General features: G+C 50.8%; 1 protein-coding gene across 1 annotated transcript; it reads left to right on the top strand.

Moving 5' to 3' along the window:
• The first annotated feature begins 12,659 nt into the window (after window positions 1–12,659).
• On the top strand, window positions 12,660–20,084 carry RPN1 (ribophorin I). The gene is made up of 10 exons (XM_054280897.1): window positions 12,660–12,943; window positions 13,523–13,587; window positions 14,755–15,061; window positions 15,308–15,517; window positions 16,475–16,667; window positions 16,989–17,088; window positions 17,342–17,480; window positions 17,652–17,771; window positions 18,230–18,475; window positions 19,493–20,084. The coding sequence occupies exons 1-10, from the start codon at window positions 12,716–12,718 to the stop codon at window positions 19,673–19,675; spliced, it is 1,791 nt and encodes a 596-aa protein (XP_054136872.1). The 5' UTR covers window positions 12,660–12,715; the 3' UTR covers window positions 19,676–20,084.
• The last annotated feature ends 360 nt before the right edge of the window (window positions 20,085–20,444 follow it).

Genomic DNA, 20,444 nt, shown 5'->3' with positions numbered 1-20,444 from the left:
CTTAATTTACCTTATTACACACTCACAGACAAAAGCACTTCTACCATCCACTCTAATAGTTCCTAGCACTGACTCAGGCCTTACACACACCGACAGCCCTTTCGCAATAACTGCCAGCCTCCCGGGCCGCCTCTCCGGTCAGTTTGATCGCTCCCGGGGCTGCCGCTTCACGTTACAGGCGCTCCCCACCGACCCCGAGCAGCGTTTCACCGTCCCGACCCAGCGCCCCCCCACCGGCCACCCCGAAGCCTCTTCGGGGTTCGGGAGGAGCCACAGCAGCTCCAGAGGCCCCAGACAAAGCGCTCCCTGCCCGGCGGCACCGCTCGGGCCGCTCCGCAGAGCGGGCTCCACAAAGGCCGGGCCCAACGCGCATCCTGGGAAAGGCCCTCGGGGAGGAGCCGGGCCTGGGGAGACCCCCCTGCATCGTCCCGAGCCAGCGCCTGGCCCGGCTCCAGGGAGTTCGGCCGCCAGAGCCCGCCTCGGGGCGGGCAAACGAGCCGGGCCCCGGTGCAAAGCCGGCCGGGAGCACCGAGACGGCGCCGCCTCCGCCGCGGGCCCCCCGGTGCCGGGGAGGGGCCGCGAGCGGCTCCCCCATCCCGAGGCTCGGCCGCCCGCCCGTCCCCGCAGGCAGCGCGCGGTACCGCCGGGCTCACCTGGTGCTGCTGCCGCCGCGGCCCGAGCCCGATCGCTGCGCCCCCCGCCCGCCTCGTCGGCTTTAATGGGCCCCGCCGCCTCCCGCGCTCGCTTCCGCCTCACCGACAACTTCCGCTCACGGGGCACGGCGTCACCGCGCGCCGCACACGTGACCCGCCCGCCATCTCAGGGCGCCGAGGCCCAGCGGGCCCGGCCCCGTGCGGGTGGGAAATAAAATAAATAAATGTTTCTGGAAAATAAAATGTTTGTGGTACCACCGGAGCCCGCACACAGGGGAGGGATGGGAAGGAACCCGCCTCTCCCGCGGGCTTCCAATGAACACCGCGCCCTGGGCTGAGGGGAGGTGGAAAGGGCCAAAGAAACCTTCATAAATGATGAGAACACATAGGCACAAATCTGTTTTTTGGTGTCTTCTAAATAGCACTGAAGAAATAGCACGGAGCTCTACAGTTAAATTCCTATGTGAAAAAAAAAAAACCCCTTAGTTATTGCTATTAAAAATAAAGAGGCAACATTTTAGATTAAGTATGTTTAATATTTATAAATTTTTACTCGTAGCTGTAATCTAAAGTGGGGTAGTAGCACCAGCACTTGTCAGGAAAGAAGATAAAAGATGCCAGTTGAATTCATTCATACATTCAGATTGATTAACCAGGCAGTTGTCAGCACCAAGAGCAATAGTGCAGGGAGTGAAATGGGAGCCTTTGAAGTGTCTGCACCTAAATCCATAGGGTAACAACTATCCTGCTGGTACAAGTGAAATCTGTATTTCCTACTCTCTGTTGGCAGCAGGTTCATTTTGTTACTCAGCAATTACTTGAACATTATTACTCATCCAAGTCATGTGACTGCTGTGGGTTTAGTTAGCTTATGAACTCAGGAAAGCCACCATGGGGGAAAAAAAAGTATTTTTAAAGCTAATGAAAGATAATAAAGGACCGAGGCAGTATTCCAGCAATATTAAAAAGAAAATCACACAATGACAGACTTGTTGGGGTTGGAAGGGACCTCTGGAGATGACCCAGCCCAGCCCCTGCCAAGGCTGGGTCACCCACAGCAGGTGACACAGGAACATGTCCAGGTGGGACCTGAATGTCTCCTGAGACTCCACGCCCTCCCTGGGCAGCTGTTCCAGGGCTCTGCCACCCTCAACCTAAAGAATTTCTTTCTCATGTTGAGGTGGAATTTCTTGAGTTTTCATTTATGGCCTTTGCTCCTCATCCTGTTGCTGGGCACCATCAAAAAGAGTCTGGCACCATCCTCTTGGAGTTATCTTTGAGATATTTGTATGAATTACAGATCCCCTCTCAGTCTTCTCCAGGCTACACAGGCCCAATCTCTCCTCATAAGAGTGATGCTCCAGACTCCAAAGAAGGAAAATTTTAGCAACAGTTTATTAGTGCTTTTAGGGTGCCCCATTAGATGCAAAGAGCTGCAGAAAAACCTGGTATCAGTCAAAATGGAGACAGGACAAAATAGGGAAAGCCTTCAGCACATCAGCAGCTGCTGGAGCAGAGCACTGGCTTGTCCCAGTGCATTGCTTCTAACAGGAGACCCACGTGCTGGGCTCCTATGGGCAGACATTAATGGCAAATAGTGGGTGTTCCTCAGCTCTCTCTTCCTACAAGTTTCCTTTTTTATTTTTTTTACACAATATGAAAAATAAACAAAAATTGTGAGTTAAATTTCCTCCTGCTGGCACCACCTATTCCAGACCTTTGTAATGCAGAACTTCACAAAAAGTTCCCGTGCGACTTGCTCTTGACAAGACCAGCAGATGCTTTCCAATCCTCGGTGGGAACACAGCATTTTCCTAAGCTGATGAGGCAAGATCCTGCTTACCTCCAAGGACATACAGATCCTGGCCCTGGGGAGGACCAGGGGCAGCAGACAGGTCCCTGCTATCCAGGATGGGAGCTCCATTCAGAGTGGCAGAGTGAAAGCAGGAGGATGGAGTGGCAAATGGAAGTATTGAGCTATGGCTCTCAACATGCCCCCTCTCCCCATAAACACCTGCCCTGGGGACAGCAGAGTGTGCTGCAGTGAGCAGCCCTGCACACTGAGCTTTAGCAGCCTGTGAAGGAAACTAAAAAATGTCAAACCCCAATGAAAACCCATAAAAACAGATCAGTTTGAACCCAAATAGCAATCGTTCCAAATCACTAACACTGCTCTGAAGAAATCCATTCTCTATCCTTGAGGGGCATTCACACAGCTGAGTGGATTTCTGAGGTTACAGTAAGAGATCTTTAGGCATTTACTGGTGCAGAAACCTCCACCTATTTCATGCACTCATTCCTCTAAACCAGGAAGTGAGAATGTCTCCTGCTTTGATTTTCTTCCTTTTGTGTCACCTAATCTCTATTTGCTAACCTTCCTGATCCAATTAGAGACAATCAAACATTATATGTCTTACACCAGCTCTGTGCTTTTGTCCTTGGACCAAAAGAGCCCCTCCTTTTCCCTTCTCATTTCTGAGATGATGGAGTGAACAGTGGCACAAAAACACCTGCAGAGAGGCCCAGGGAGGCCATCACCTCAGCTGTGGCACTACAGATCCCTGCCATGAGCTGAGAGCATCTGAGATTCCCCACAATGTATTCACCCTCTTCTGTGCACACACAGCTACCTCACCCCTGGCCATCTGTGACATTAAAAGCTTGGGGAGAGTCCCCTTATTCCCCTGATACTTGTTCAGCATATTTCAGCTCTTCAGCCCCTCCTCCTCATGGCTGGGAACAGCCTTTCTTTCCCTCTATGCCCAGAAAGATGCAGCCCCAGCCTCTGGTGGCTGTGCCTCAGTGAAAACTGACTGCCCAGAGCTTCCTGTGCATAGCTGTCTTCTCTCAGCTGGCTGTGCAATGCTGTCCCTTGTCACTTTTGGCCTTCCAGATCAGCTTCCTCAAACTATCATCATAATGTTCTAACATACGGAAATTAAAAAAGGGAACTAAAATGCAGTAAATGCACAAAATGTTGCCTTGATACTCCAAGCATGGTCAGGCTTTGATTTATCTTGTCTAAAGCAGGTTCCCCTGCTTCTGCTGGCATTTTGTTCATTAGAAATCTGCTATTGCAGGACCACCTATGTATTTCCACTAGCAAGAGCACAGACCCAGGCCAGAGCACAGCCTGCCCTGTTCCCTAATCCCTGTCTGCAGTACAAACACTGTTCTGGTAATCTGCTAATGCTTTCACCTTTGCAATCCTCTGATGGTTGCCAAGTCATAGAGCAGCATCACATGAAAACAAAAAGGTAGCTCTGGACAAGCCTTGATCACCAGACACCAACTACAGGAAGCAACTGCAGTCACTTTATCTCATGGCAGATCTCCAGTCTGTGGTGCAGAGGACACTGAACACAGTGCAGGGATTATGTCTGTGCTCACCCAGCAAATGCATCTGCTGGAGGATGAACATCTTAAAGCACTGGTACAGGGCCTAAATGCAGCCACTGAAACCTGAGCCCCGCAGGGAGGGTGGGGCTGACCTGCAGCGATGCAAAGCCCGATTGTGCCAAGTCCCCTCACACCAGACACAAGAGACACATAAAAGAAATGGCTCTGGACTCTTTTGACAGCTTCCCCCTGTTCAATAGCAACAGCCACAAAACCACTGCAGGGTTGTCATCTTTGATGCTGGGAGGTGGCAATGCTGGCACCTTCCCTTAGCTGCCAGCTCAATCCCTGAGATGAGAAGGTCAAAACACCTGCTCTGCCTTGAGCAGAGGCTGTGGACAACATGCTAAGCACAGGGGATATCCTCAGAAAAGTATCTATGTTGGTCCTGGCAAGACAGACAGGGAGAAACAAGCCCGTGCTGCTGGTCATGGTGTAAGGTGGGCACCACGTGGCTTTGTGTTTGCTGGAGTTATCTGGGCCTAGACTTGTGGAAACCAAAGCCCATGGAAAAATCACAGAGGAAGGGATGTTTCCATGGCCCACACTTTGTGCTTGGGGCCAGAGAGGCATCCACATAATATCTATAATCATAAACCCATGAGGCTGTCACACAAATGGTGACAATCACCTGAGCTTCCTGCAGGTCTCCCAGCTGCCCTGCCTCCCCATCTACAGAGGTCCTCTAACACCACCACCACCTTCCCACTTTTACAGCCAGTCATAAATACCAGATAATTATTTTTTTACAGCTGCATTGGGAGGTATGCCAGGTAATTTCATATGATTGTTCTCATATTCAATTGGAGAAGATGATCCAGAGACTGAAGTAACTTCCTTAAGGCCAGAGTGAGTCAGTTATTTTGTCCCTCTAAACACATTCTGAAAGGCTTTTCAAACCATAGGAATGGTATAAAAATAGGTACAGAGAGAGGTGAACAGCCAGCACAGAACTGCACAGGCTTTTGCAGAGCTGGCCTTGCTCCAGGGATCAAGGTTTTGAATGAGGAGTGTGTTACCAAAGCAGCAGGTTCTGTGAACTGTCACTTACCAAGCACCGAAGCCTTCACAGTGCAGACCTGGTGACCCTGAGAGCTCTCAGCTCGTGCCATTAGTGGCTTTTAAGCCATGAGGGCAGGCAGGACAGGCCAGTGGCTGGCAGGGCCTGGAACACTTTGCAGGTGCCACTGTGATGGGGTGGACCAGCCACGTGAGCTCTGCATCCAGCATTTTGTGACAAAGGTGACCGTGTCATGCAGTTGTTGCACTCACAATGTGTCATGGGACAGGAGCCTGGAGCCACATGACCTCTGTGAGTGGGACAGGTGACTTGCATGTTGCTTCTTCCTTAACAGTGAGTCAGTGCCCAAAGATGTCTCAAAGAAGCTCTCTGTGGCTGCAATGCAGCACTCTCTGGGTCTGCAGGTCCATCCTGCATCCCCAGAGACAGAGGGTGTCTGCAGAGGCCGGGGAAGTTCCTCTGGGACCCTCCATGGGAAGGACACAGACATGTCCCACAGCAGGATTCCCACCTCAAACACCAGGCAAGACACAGCGTGCTGCATATTAGCTTCAGATCTATCTGCTTCAGCTCTTCTCAAGTGACAGATTTTTGCAATGCCCTCTTGTCTGCTCTAAAAGGAGAAGCAAATCCTGTATCAATGGTAACCACAAGAAGCTGGAATAATTTTGAGTACATGTTTTCAGAGACTGTGACAAAGATACTCAGCCTTGAAGGATAAGGGTGTGTGGGTTTGCTTTGCTTTTATCTTGGACAACACTTTTCAATGCCTGGTATCTCAGCAGCTGCATTTCTGACCCCAGGGAGTTATGACTCACTGTTTGCAAATCTCTGAGCCACCAAATTGAAGGTATGCCTTGCAAAGCATGATCCTGAACTGAAATGATTGTAAGTGGGTGTTACAGCTCTCCAGTTATTCTGTTCCAGCACTCAGGGCTGGCTCCATGTCACTGCCTAAATTTCTGGCAAATAGAAATCAGCACCTCTTACTTTGTTTAGATAAACAGGATCTCTCTGGAAGTTCTCATCCAACCTGTGAGCAGTGAAGCTACAGAAGATGCATTATCCCACTTATCCCAGCACAATGCCAGCCTGAGGAACATCTGCTCTGCCCTGTTGCTTCAGACACCAACATCAGAGCTGAGGCTGGCCTTCTGGGGGCTAAGGCTGCCTTTCAGCTGCTTTCTGGGTGACCTGTGGGGGGTTAAGTGAGCCACTGGCTGCCATCCTTTCTGTTGGAGTGGATCAGCTCACTGACTCAGGGACAAACAACACAAATGTTTTATCAAACATTTCTTAGCAGGCAGGCAGGAGAGCTTTGTGTGGGTAGCCCAAGGCCTTCAGAGAAATAAATAAGAACCAATGATCAAAAGAGCCTCACATTTCCTTTTTCCTTGTTCATTAATGTTTTTCTTCTCAGGAAGGTGACTGCGTACAGTGCTGCAGACCAATGCTGTTCACAAGGGGTTAATGCTCCCTCTCTTTGGAGACCTGTGATGGGAAGGAATCACCACCCTCCATCTGGCAGGGCATGATGAGGCTGTCTCTTGGGAAGGGGCCACTGCTGACCACCACATCCACACATGCCAGGGTCCATGAACAGCTGGGCTTGGGTCAGAGGTTTTGGTCCAGCCAGGCAGGGGCTCAGGGGTGCCTTTGCTGGAGAAATGGAAATCCCAGCTGACACTTCACAGAACAGGATCCAGGAAGATCCCTGCCACTGGATTCAAAATTTTAATAACCTGGTGAGAAATCTGCATTATCTCACTGCTTGAACTCAGGGCTCTTGGAGGGAGCAAGACAACTGCCAATCTGTAAATGACACCTCTTGTTTGCTGTCAGTGGGATCCTCAACTTCCTGCTGTGTGTGGCAGATCCTGCAAAACTGAAGCTCTAAAATCCAGGTTTAAACTCTCTGTGAACAACATACTTTTAAGTAGATACGCCAGCATGTGCTTCCCTTTCCAAAAACAAGCTGAGAAAGAGGAGTTGCTCTGTGTGAAGACAGCAACTCCCTTATTGTGCAGAGTGGCCATTGACATTTCTTGCCAGACTTCATTGCCACTGAGGATGGATGGACCACAGAACTGTACTGTTCTCAGCTGGGTCCTGGCACCACATTTGGCAGACCTTAAAGGGACAGAAGGAAAAGTGCAACAGCACTTATCAGAGAGACGGGCACTAAATCCCACGGCGGTCCCATGGCACCCGGGCACTGCATCACTGCACAGCCTTTCCCTTACATTCCGTCCTTCACCCCGGGACAAACCACCTCCTGAAGTGACCCCAGCAGAGGCACTGCATGCCCAGAGCCTGGCAGGCGGCGGGAAGGCACAATGAAACCTGCAGATCCTTCACCCCGGGCACAATGAGACCTGCAGATCCCTGCAGCGCGAGGTGCCCGCTGCCCCGCAGGTCCGGGCCGTCCTCACAAACAGCCCATCACAAACAGCCTCACCGGGGGCTGCTGCGGGGATGCTGGGGAAGGAGCCGGGTCCTGCCCGCCATTGTTTGTTGTCGTTGCCAAGGTGAGGCTGCAGCGATCGGGGCGGGGCCGAGGGGCGGGGCCGAGGGGGCGGGGCCGAGGGGGCGGGGCCGAGGGGGCGGGGCCGAGGGGGCGGGGCCTCCCCACAGCGCCCCCGCCGGCACCGCCCCTCCGGCGCGCCACGGGCGCCCCCTGGCGGCGACGCGCGGCCATGGCGGGGGTGCGGCCGAGGGACATGGCCGAGGGGACAGGGACGCGGCCAGGGCACAGGTGAGACTTTCTGTCACCCCTCACAGCTGGGAACCGCCTCCATCGCCCAGTCTGGACGGGGCACAGGTGTCTCCGCTGCCTGCAGCTGCCGGCCAGCCCAGGTCAGGGATCTCAGCACAGTCTCTCAGGTGCTCCTACCTTGATTCTGCTGCGGGCTCTTTCAATGGATTTATCACAGTGATTTCAGCCAAACGCGGCTGTTGCTGCCTCCATCACTGGCCCTGGGACAAACAAGCACATGGGGAAATATGATTCTCTGTCAGGCCACGCAAGGATTTGCTGATCTGCAGCACAAGGGAGAGATGAAGCTGCTGCCCCAGGAGCCAGCAGGTCTCCCCTCTGCCCATAGCAACACTCCCAGCCTCCTCCTCTGCAGCCTGGAAGGACAGCAGGTTCCTGCCTCCTTGGTTTTCAGCATCTGTCCTTTCCAAGATATGCACTTTTGCCCCCCTCTCTCCTCCTGTGGCTTTGCAGATGCCAGTCCACCAAAGGCATTTTCAGGCTGTGGGTGTAGCCTGGTCCTGTGTGAACTGTGAAGTACTTGAGTGGCAGCCTTGATCACACTCTCATTTTTTAAATACAGTTAAAACAGCACTGTTCCCTCTATCCAAAACATGCTCTGATCCTGTGACAAAATCCAGAGCCACCCAGCCCAAGGCAGCTCTCCTTGTATGGACCACATACCTTGCTCAGCTTTTCCATTTTAACTGTACATGTCTAGCAGATTTTTTTCATTCACAGCCTGCCAGTGCCTGCCTATGGCTATTTCAGTTACATTTTTAGTAAACTTTAAGAAGAGTTTAAAGTACTTTTTAAATGTTGAAATGTCCTCTTTTCCACATTTTTTTCTCCTTATTTCAACAACACTCATCACACAGTAGTCTCACCCCTTGCAGGACTCACAGATGCTCTCCCACATTCTTCCAAGAGGTTTTCCCCGTGTGTTTCCCAATGCTTCATACAATTGCTGTGCACAGGCAGGTTTCTTTCATTATTTTTTCCTGAGTCTTGTGGTCTGACAAGGAGAAAAAAACAGATTTTTTTTTAAACCAGGAAGAAATCATTTTAAAGAAAGGTGAATATTAAAGGAGTGAAGTGGGAGGGGCTATTGCAGGTAACTAAATTAACTTGAGAAAGTCCAGAGGAGCAGCCCCTGGACAGACAGTGCCCCATCACCACTTTCTCTGTGAAGGCACAATGTGTTTCCAGAGTAGCTGACCAAAGAGTAGGAGCCAAGCTCCAACCAGTCCCCATAAGTCCACCATTCCATGGAAATCACAAGCAAACCCCAAATATGAATAATGGTGTGTTTGGCTTGGCAGAGGCTCAGTGTGAGTTGTGCTGACATGTTAAGAAATGAGGTTGTAAAAATAATGAAACTGGAAGAATGTTGTTGTTCTTTTTCTCCAGCTGCTTTTTGAGGGCCTTAGCAAGGCTAAGCAGACTCTGCCATCACTCAGCCACCTCATACCTGTGCTCTCATGGCTGGCAACTGCCAACACCTTGCTCACCTTGCTCAGGACTGAATAAACAGAGAGAAATGCCCTCTGCCTCCCACTGGCAGTCAAAAGGCTGATTTTACCTGCACAGGGTTAAATGGTGAAACACCAATAAAATCTGAAAAAAAATCTGAAGCAGGGAGGTTTTTTTCAGGATCACTGATAGATTTGTACTAAAATCTTCAAGGTGTTACCAGGATGACTTCTACTACACATAATCAGCCCTGTTTATTCTCTTTTGTCCCTGACCTGGGCTCCTCAGAGAGCAACACATTGTACCGTGGCCCCTGCATATTCCTGCTGCAAGCTCCCCTCTGGCACGAGGATCACAGCAGAATAAATCCTGTTCCCTGCTGCTACAGGCTGCAGTGTGCTTCTGTGGTCACAGCCAACCACTCCTTCCAGAAAACAACTTCTCCTTCCCTCCTTGAGAGCAAATTGCTCTGACAGATGACACAGGGCTGAGTTTGGCATCAGCCCTGCGTAAACACAGGAGCACAGGGCCTTTCCTGGGGTGTGGTTCTGGTCATGGCCTTTCCTGCCAGAGGCATTTGTTGGCCCATGATGGTCCCTGAGCCCTGGCAGATGGCTCCATCGGGCTGTTCCCTCCCACTGCTCCAGCCCTGGGGCTGACACAGCCTCCCCACAGCACAGGGGAGCTGGGGCACTGTGCCAGTGCCTGCATGGCACCAGGGGCTGCTCACCTCTCCTGCTGCTTCCTGACCTGCAGCTCTCTGCTGGAGGGGGACATTCCTTGCAACGAGAGAACAAAAAAACATATAAAGAGACAAAAAAAGCAGTTCTGAACTCCTGCCTCTCTCTGTTACTTGGCACCAGGCCTGGGTAGCTAGATAAAACACACAGGCACTGCACAGCCTGCAAGCTGTGTGCATATCTGGCTACCAGTCCCAAAGCTGTCCCCAGAGCTGTCCCTGGAGCTGTCCCAGCCACCACCACAGCCAGCCAGGGGCCACCAGCAGCTGTGACTGACCCCATGCATGAAGGACAGCCTGGCACTGCTCACAGGGCTGTGGCAAGAAGGGCCTGCACAGCCAAACTCAGCCTTGAACACGCCCAAAGGCAGCACCTTTTCAACCCAAAGACAAATTTAGTCTATGTGGTAGGGCTGAAGTCTTGAAGCAGATGATGCACAGGCTCAGCATGACTCAATTATCACAATTAGAAATGGAATCAAACACGGGGTTAGTGTGCAACACTCTGGTTCAGAGCTCACCAGGGTCTGGGAATGGGTTACATTGAAACTGGCATTCACCAGCAGGTCAAACCCAGCCTCTGAGATGAACCCACTGGAGAGAAATTTTTGGCCTGGAACAACTTGAAGCCCAATTATTTCCAGACATAAGGGACATATGCATTTATTTCTTTCCCTCCCTTTACCAGGAGAAATTGCCCTAAGGGAGAGAGGGAAATAAGAGCTGCATGTGTTATTAAGGAGGCCGACTGGAGTTCATTTATTCTGTGTGACACTTGGAAGGACAGTGACAGCCATTACCAGCAGAGGAACCAGGGAGTCGCCAGATGCAGCACTGCTGGTCAGCCTGTAATTAGAGGTGGCTGTTCTGCTCAGCCTCTCATGTTTCACAGTTGCTTCCCCCTGAACATGCCTACCCAGCTGCAGGCCCCAAAGCCCAGCTCTGTGGAGAAGGCCAAGATAAACAGGCCTTTCCTGGAGAGCAGAGGGACTTGGAATGTTTCCCTGGCTGGAAACATGAGGCTGAGAAGGTGGAACCCACCCCTGCAGGCATCTCCTGCTGTGCTGCTGGAAGAGAACACCGCTGTCACCGAAACACGGTGACAAAACTACCTGCTTGTGCTAGGATATGCTTACAGGGAGAGTTGCCAAATTCACAGGCATTTCTGTATTTACCTACATAAATCAAAGGGAAATGGAAGTCATTTGCCAAGAAAATTTCCATGACAGGAATTTGGGGGTGGGGGCATGGTAAGGGAAGAAAAGGAAGGCTAGCTGAGAAATTATGCTGTTTTGAACATAGCACACCAGGAGACATCCCATTCTATTTAGCCTTTGCCAAGGGGCTGTTTGACTCCATATCCAAACACGTAATTTAGGAAATCCTCTTCCGATACTTGGCAATCTCAGGCCAAATCAAAGAATTATCTCTGTGACTCTATTAGGATCTCAAAGAAAGATTGAGTCCTGGATCACATTATGCAAACATGAAAGGTCTGCTGTCCCACAGGGCTCACAAGCAGAAGCCCTGCTCTGGCAATCACAGCAGACAACATCCGTTCCTTGCTTTTATCTGCCTTAGATATTTGAGAATAAAGTGTCAATCACCTCTTCCCCAGTCATGTGTTAAACCACTAACATTTTCCTTTCCCCAGCTGCCTTAAGTCAGTGCAAGGCTGCTTACCATGCCTTGGCTACCTGCAGCACTTCTATTCTGGCATCACCTAGCTGTCAATTATCTGTGTTTTTTAGCAGAAAATTTGGGTTCATCTTAACTCTATTTGTGTTAAACCTCACCTTCCAGAGCAACAGTGTGTGCCAGACCAGTGAGATGAACTGTGCCAATGTGAGGCTCATTAATTCAAGAGCATAAAAAGCACCAAAGTCCATCCCTTTGCAGTGCCCAGTGCTACATCCCAGTGCCATCCACACTGACACCTCCTCTGGGCCATCTAATGCCCAGCACTGCCCAATGCCTTCCCATGCTGTGCCCAACACTTCCCAGTGCCTTCCCACTCCTGTGCCCAATACTGCCCAATGTCTTCCCATGCTCTGCCCAACACTTCCCAATGCCTTCCCATCCCTGTGCCCAACACTTCCCACTGCCTTCCCATCCCTGTGCCCAACACTTCCAGCAGGACTGACATCTCTGGCCCCTGGAAGCCCTGGCAGGAACCAGCCACTGCTAAAAACATGGAGAAACAGAGCTGCTCTGTGCTGTGGCAGGAGACAAGGCTGAGGAGCACCTGAAAGCCCTGAGCAACCCATAATATTTGTTATAGTTGTTTTCCCGCTCTTTTTCGGGCAGAAAAAGAAATGGGAAATCTCAGCGTGGCCAAACAAGCACCGCTTGACCGGTCCCGCAGCCTGCCCAGGCCCGGGAGCTCAGCACGGGCAGGGACCCAGCGCCCAGCGGGAACAGCCGAGCTCGCCGATAGGGCCGGGCCGCCGGGAAGCGCCGGAATTGCGCGAAGCCGAACCCACCCCTGGACTCCGGCAGAGCCCGCCCAGCTCTCACCTCAGCACCGGGAAGGCGGGGAAGAGAGGGCCGGGCCTCCAGCGCCGGTGGGCGCCGCCATCGCGCACCTCCTCCCCCACCGGGCGCCGCCATCTTGTGCCGTGCCCGTACAGCGCGGGCGCCGCCATCTTGTGCCCTCCCCGCGCGGTGTGCCGGCCATGGCGGGGCTGCTGTGCCGCCTGCTGCTCCTCTGCTTGGCGGCCGCCGCCGCCAGCGCCGATCTGGTGCTGGAGGAGGTGCGGCGCTCGCTGGACCTCAGCACGCACCTGGCCAAGATCTCGGCCGAGCTCAGCCTCGCCAATGCGCCGGGCGGCGCGGCCGCCTCCACCTTCCTGCTGGCGCTGGAGCCCGGGCTGGAGCCCCGGCTGGCCCACCTGGGCGTGCAGGTGAGCGAGGGCAGCGGGCACCGAGCGCCGCGCCCGGGGGCCCGCGGGCGCTGCCCGGCCCCGCGCCCGGAGGGACACGTCGGCACTGCCGGGTCCTGAGCGCCGCTCCCGGATCCCGCCGCCGGCCGGGAATGGGGGTGTGTGCCGCGGGGTGAGGTCGGGGGTGGCAGGCCTGGAGGCCATGAGGGGGCGATTCACACCGACAGGCTGGGCTGGGGTCGCCGCCAGCACGGACGGAGCAGGACTGGCAGCCCCAGGGGACGGGGGGTACGGCCCTTACCCACAGGAGGGTCGGAGGAGCAGTAGGACAATATTTCTGTTCTAGCCCCAGAGGTACTGTCACTTTAGATAAACTCTACATACAGCAGAGCGTGGTACATGCAGTGCTCTATAGCATGTCTGTGTGCAGAGTTCTGTAGCGTACCTTGATGGGTGAAGCCATGTTCCCCGTGATCTGCTCACTTCCCAGTCACAACGGAAATCACAAAAGCATTTGATCAATATTCTCATCTGTGCAACTTACGGCTTGGGAACATGGGAACACACAGCACACTGATCCCATATGTTGTTCGGGAACAGGTAAAAGGCGAGGAAGAGGAGGAGAATGCCTTGGAAGTGAAAGAGACCAAAGTTAAGGGCAAAAGGTGAGTATCACCCTCTGAATACCTAGTGGTGTGCATGGGGGGTTCATAACTGTCCTCACAGTGAAGCAGAGATACTCCCCCAGTTCCACACACCTAGAGATCAGGAGTGTTTTCTTCCTCAGCTGTGCTCAGTCTCTTGTACTCAGTGCCTTGAGTAGTGCCCTGGCCCCTTGGTACACCAGATGAGAGAAGTATTTGGTCATGCTCTTACCCATTCCTCCATTCTGAGCTCTCAGACGGTTGGCAGTGGTGACTACAGAGGGTTTCATGGTACCCCCACAGAGTGCTGGGTACCATGGTCCAGTGCAGGCTCTTCCTGCTGCCAGGAGAGAGGATGCTGCTGTTTGCATCAGGCTCTGTACTGCCAAGCTTGGAATATTATGTAGGTGCTGCAGGCAGGTGTTTCCTGAGCCATGGGAGCTGAGAGGTGCCTGTAAAGTGACTAAAAAGCACAGTGCAGCTGGGTTTGAAGAATAGAGTAGCTGTAGAGTTAAGTTGCCAGCGTAGGCCTTGGCTTCTGACATGGCTGGATGTTTCATTTGATCCTGCCCTTGGGCCACCAGGCATGACATGAAGCATGTTTGCTTCTGGCATCGCCTCGGTCTGTCCAGTCCAAATCCTTACAGATTCGGTGCAGTCTCAATCCATTCCGTAGAACCTCAGTCCAAAACCTTGCTCCCATTCTGGCCATTCCTTAATTTCATATCCTGTGGGCAAAAATCTGAGAATGAGCAGAGTTTGTGGGAGCAGATGCTTAAGATGGTTGTGATTTGTCTTCTGGACTTGTGCCCATGCTTCCTTTGATGCAGATCATATCTGTCATCTGGAGAAGAATGGAAAAAGCTCTTAGTGAAGCTTTATAAATGCAGGATTAGGCAGGGGTATGTCACCATTCCTCTTCCCAAGAGGGATCTGGGTGTGTTTTTGTGAATCAAAGACTGTAACTGTGTCTGGACACAGTTCAGCCTGTGCTGCTTCCCCAGTACAGTAAACACACCTGCTGGGACAGGACATCTCTGTCTTGGAGGAGCAAGTGAAATACCTGCCCAAATCACACATTACACACGTGATACATGGTCACCTGTCCCCAGGGGATGTTGCAGTGGGTGGAGCTGATGCCCTCTCCAGGGAGATCCCACATGGCTTACCTGTTCTTCTCCCTTGCAGTGGCAAGTTCTTCTCGGTGAAGCTGCCCTCTCCTTTGGCCCCAGGAGCCAAGGTCCGTGTCTCTGTTGAAATGGTTTTCACACACGTCTTGCAGCCCTATCCCACCCACATCACCCAAAGTGAGAAGCAGTTTGTGGTCTTTGAAGGAAATCACTATTTTTACTCACCGTACGTCACCAAATCTCAAACAACCCGTGTCAAGCTGGCCTCCAGGAACGTGGAGAGTTACACCAAGCTGGGCAACCCTTCCCGCACTGAGGACACGATTGAATATGGCCCCTTCAAGGACATCCCTCCATACAGCCAGGTAAACTTCTGTGCAAAGGGGTTGTGGCTCTGCAGAGAGCACTCTATAGACATGGAAGATGTGTCTCAGAGGCTGGAGAGTGGGAAGCTTTCATGTAGAAATCACAGGTCAGCCCTGAGTTAAACTATGTGCCAGGAACATGTGCATCTGCCAAGGAGGGTTCTCTGTAGCACATGGAATGGATCATTGTGAGGGGAGCTTGCTACTTACTTTAGATCTGACAGTTTATCTTTTTTCCCTCGTTAGGACACTCTGAAGGTGCACTATGAAAATAACAGTCCCTTCCTGACCATCACCAGCATGACACGAGTCATTGAGGTGTCTCACTGGGGTAACATTGCTGTTGAAGAGACGGTTGATTTGAAGCACACAGGAGCAGTGCTGAAAGGGCCCTTCTCCAGATACGACTACCAGAGACAGCCAGACAGTGGGATCTCTTCTGTCAAGTCTTTTAAGGTTGACATTTTGCACATGTGTTTTTATAACTGTGACTTCCCCTTTTCTTAGATCCCCAGAGGGACAAAAAAAAATTGCAGTTGTCCTTTGCCTTTTGTTTGGTAACTATACCTGAGGAATAAGGGAATATTAAAACTCTGGTCTATTTTCAGAGAAAGCTTGTGCTGAATAGGAATAGCTTTTGGAAGCAGCATTAGGAGGTTATACACTCTATTGCATTTGCTGGTCCAACAGACTACACGTACAGGGGCGGGCATGTGGTGTTTTTTCCACACTCCCACCCCTCCAATCTCAGGGACCCTCTAAATCCCTTACTCCCTCTGTTTTGGGTTTTCCACCATGCAAGGACCATTCATTCTGTGCCCACCCCCTCACTTTCAGAGTTGCCTCTCTGTCGTATCCTCCTCATGTTGAACAGTATTAATTGGAAACTCACCCATTCATTCCTTGCTCACAAAGCACACAACAAGAATTAAAGCTGTGGCTCTGCTAGCCAGGTGTAAAAAAGTGTTACGTGTTCTCATCTGAACCAAAACCTTTCTCACTGCTTGTAGCCTTCAGAATTGATTGTTGTAATTCTCTAGGGTGGTGCAGCCAAACAGAAATCTCATTTTGTTGAGTGTAAAGCTAGCAAGCCCAGTCAGCCAGGGCAGCAAGTTGGAATGAAAAGGGAATTGCTGTCTTGGTGGGCATGATGATCCCTTGCTGCCTGGGGAGTTTGAAACTCAGCTGGAGAAAGCACATTCATTTGGACGCCAAGTGATTTTAGTGCTGGCAGCCACCTGTGGGATTGCTTATAACGGCACAATTTTACCACTCAGTGCAACTGAATGGCCATTTTGTCATGTCTCATGTGGGAGCACAGTTTCTCAATGCTTACCAGCCTTTATTGGTTTTGCCAGTTTCAGTGAAACTAACTCCCCTCTGATGCACTCACTGCTGCTTCTCTCCCTACAGACCATTCTCCCAGCTGCTGCTCAGGACGTCTATTACAGAGATGAGATTGGGAACATCTCCACCAGCCACCTTCTTGTCCTGGATGACTCTGTGGAGATGGAGATCCGTCCCCGATTCCCGCTCTTTGGGGGCTGGAAAACCCATTACATCATTGGCTACAACCTGCCAAGCTACGAATACCTCTACAATCTTGGTGGGTGGCTCAAAGGGAATAAAAAGCATTCTCCTGTGTGTTTGAAGGTAGTTGCTGTACAGAAAAGAATTGAAAGCTGTGGTACACAGGACCTTAGCAACAGCAGTTGCCAGCTTTTTTTTCTAGAATATGCAAATCTACCTTTTTTGTGCTTCCTTCAGGTTTTGTAGGCATCTGGTTAAAATATATCTTAGTGAGCTAGTGCCCCCTGCTGCACAATTATCCATGCAAATTCTGCTCCTGCTCTGGGTGGGAGCTGAGTTTCAAGGCTGTCCCTTGTTCTCTGAGGAACTGTAACCACTCTCTGCTCTGCACTTTTAGGTGATCAGTATGCCCTGAAGATGAGGTTTGTTGACCATGTGTTTGATGAGCAAGTTACAGACTCTCTGACTGTCAAGATTGTCCTGCCAGAAGGAGCCAAGTAAGTGTGATTCCTCCTGGCTTGTTACTGCAGACAGTGCTGTGTTGGTGGCACTTCTCCAGTCTGCTCTAATGGCCTGGGGACAGTGAATCAAAAACCATGACTGTGCATTTGGAGGAGATCTTGGAACACAGCTTTGCTTCCTTGTAGAGCATTGTTTAAACTGCAGAGGCTACAACTGCCTGAATGAGTCTTGGGTTACACCATCTCAAACACCATAGAGTCATATGGGCCTGTCTGCTTTTACCCACAGGAATATCCATGTGGACAGCCCCTATGAAATCAATCGTGCCTCAGATGAACTTCACTACACATATCTGGACACTTTTGGACGTCCTGTTATTGTGGCACACAAGAGCAACCTGGTGGAGCAGCACATCCAGGACATTGTGGTGAGTGTGGCCCTGAGCAGTTGTGCCTCCTCTGAATCCAGCAGCTCAGTCAAAACGCCTAAGAAATAAACACTGACTGGACTGCTGGGGTGGTTCTGCTGCTGCCTGAGGAGAGGAGTAAACCCTGCAGTAACATGGGGCACTGCTCAGTGTTTGGAACTTCTCTTGTAGGTTCATTACACCTTCAACAAAATCCTGATGCTGCAGGAGCCTCTCTTGGTAGTTGGAGCCTTTTACATCTTGTTCTTCACTGTGATTGTCTATGTCAGGCTGGATTTCTCCATCACCAAGGTCTGTATGAAGAGCCCTGTGGGAATATAAGCAGATTTCTCAGCTGTTGAATGATGATTTTTCATACCAGTAATTCTCACTGAATGTTTCTGCCATTCCAGTGTTTTACTGATAGTTTGTTTTTGTTCAACCTGAGCACTGGTACTCCTGGAGGGCTGATCTGGTGTCATAAAGCTAACTGGAGTTTTGCTTGCTGCATAAAAAGGAATCCCCCAGAGAAGAAGGGATGTCTGCAGCTCTCCCTCTGCAGTGTTTTCACAGTTAAACTATTTGTTGGGCTGGACTGAGTGCTGAAAGGTGCTTCCCCTAATCAGCACTTGTGCCATTCACTTAATTACTGTCAGTTGACTTAATTGTAGAGGGAACAGTTTTTATAACAGTCCTGTGGCAGATTGCAGGCATGGCTTGATGCAGGTCAGACATATGACTGCTTTGATCTTCCCCCTGTCCTCTTGCAGGATCCAGCTGCTGAGGCCAGGATGAAGGTTGCCTGCATCACAGAGCAGGTGCTCACTCTGGTGAACAAGAGGCTGGGGCTGTACCGCCACTTCGATGAAGCAGTGAATAAATACAAGCAGTCACGGGACATCTCCACCCTCAACAGTGGCAAAAAGTCTTTGGAGATGGAGCACAAGGCCCTGACAAGTGAAATAGCTTCTCTGCAGTCTAAACTGAAGACAGAAGGCTCTGACTTATGTGATAAAGTAAGACATGAAAATTTATTTTATAAGCTCTCCTGTTCTTGGCTCTGTCAAGTGTTCTGCAGGAGTTTTAATTGGGGGTTTCTGCAGCCAGTCTAGGCTGGGTTTTTTCCATCTGAAAATGGCTTGATCTCTGCAAGGGTGTATGAAAACTGTTATTTTTGCAGTAATCTCAGTTATGCAGCCATGTAAGTGTTGCTGGTAAACAGCTGCTTGTGCTGTTTCTTAAGCAGTCCTTGAACCAGCTGCATTTGTACAGGTTAATGCTTTTTGTAACACAATCCTGATACTTCTCATCAAGGTCATGGTGGTGACACTTAAGCAAAAAATGGAAACTATCAACAAATTAACAGTTCTCACTCTACTACTTACACCAGTCAACCCAAAAATCTCTCTCATCTCTTATTTTCTTGCACATTTACACTTGGTGCTGACAGAATTTTGGTAACATGATGCTCCTCAGGGGATGTTTTGCTCTACCGTGTTGAAAGCTACAGCACAATGAGCACACACCCACTGTCCTTCCCTTCAATGTATTTTAACACTTACCTGAAACAGCCACTTAACCCCAAGTGAGGGACACTTTAGTCTCTAAGATCCATTTAGCTAATAGCCACCTTGGTTAATCTGTTATTTAACTCAAAGAGTAGCTCTGTCATTGCAGACTTCCCATCACACACCATGAACATTAACTGTAGGGACACAGCTTCCAGCTGTCAGAGCTGTGATTTAGCTTGAAGCCTTTAAAATCCATCATTAAATACTCTCACAGTCTTTTGCCACTATGGCTCCTGGGTCCTTGGAGGTCCTTTTATCTGCACTCCTTAGTTACACATTCTGGGATATTCCTCATAATATGCTGGCTAGGGAAGCAGCATTCAGGGATTGGAGATGTTTGTACTTAGCAGAAGATGAAGTCAGTGCTATCATCTGCCATCTCTTCTATTCCAGCTTCACTGTAGGGATTGTTTTGTTCTGTTCTGTCTCCTCTAACGCTGCCTGGGTTTGTCCCCCTGGCAGGTGAGTGAGATTCAGAAGCTGGATGGGCAGGTGAAGGAGCTGGTGCTGAAGTCGTCGGTGGAGGCGGAGCGGCTGGTGGCAGGCAAGCTGAAGAAGGACACGTACATCGAGAACGAGAAGATGCACTCCAACAAGCGCCAGGACCTGGTCTCCAAAATCGACAACATCCTCGATGCACTCTAACTCTGCTTCGGCAGCTGCAGAGGTGTGAAGGGAGGTGAGAGTGATACACTTGGAGCCAAAACTCACTCCCAGCAAAATGAGGGGGAAAGTTGATGTGGAATGTCTGAAAGTGCATTTTGTTTTTAGATTTTTCTATAGAGCCTGTCTGCTCGGCAGCACGTGCTGTCCAAGGAACCAAGCCAGCGTGTTTGGCTGGGTAATGGGATTTCTTTACCAGAGGTGAGACTCAGCCAAGTTATGAAACATCTCCTGCTTTTGGTTTGCCCTGTATAGATGTGCTCTGAGTAAACGCATACAAGGAGCCAGTCTGAGCACAGACACACTTATGGCAAAGCTGAATCTCTCAGCTCTGGAAAGAATAATAAAAGATACCTTTGTTCTACTTTGAAATAAAACAGTCACTGCCTTGTGTCTATGTGTTGTGTTGGGCTGGGGGGAGGTGGAGGGGCTGGGTGACCCCATCCTGCCCATGGCCAGGAGTGCAGTTCACTGTGGAACAGAGTTCAGCCCTGACCACTCCTGCCTCCTGTGTGCCTTGAAGTCAGAGCTCTGCCACCTCACACAGCCCTGACCCAGACAGGGGAGAAGGCCAAGCCCTTGTTCCCCAGGGATGTGCATGCACCTTCACCCTTACAGGGAGAAAACAACAGAACCTGTCCTGCCATCCTCTTCCTGTGTGCTGCATGTGCCAAAAGTCCCTGCCTCGCTTGTGCTGCACATGTAGGTCCTTACTCACACTTTGATACCTTGGGAGGTGAATGCAATCCCC

This window comes from Melozone crissalis, unplaced genomic scaffold (genome assembly GCF_028551555.1).
Source record: "Melozone crissalis strain CALT ecotype California unplaced genomic scaffold, PUWL_Pcris_2 ptg000029l_1, whole genome shotgun sequence".
Classification (NCBI taxonomy): domain Eukaryota; kingdom Metazoa; phylum Chordata; class Aves; order Passeriformes; family Passerellidae; genus Melozone; species Melozone crissalis.
This window is presented reverse-complemented; position numbering and strand designations above follow the sequence as displayed.

Coding starts and splice junctions, on each gene's coding strand:
- RPN1 (XM_054280897.1), top strand. CDS start 12,716: ATGGCGGGGCTGCTGTGCCGCCTGCTGCTCCTCTGCTTGGCGGCCGCC. Junction 15,062..15,307: donor ACATCCCTCCATACAGCCAG/GTAAACTTCTGT, acceptor TTCCCTCGTTAG/GACACTCTGAAGGTGCACTA. Junction 17,481..17,651: donor AGCACATCCAGGACATTGTG/GTGAGTGTGGCC, acceptor CTTCTCTTGTAG/GTTCATTACACCTTCAACAA.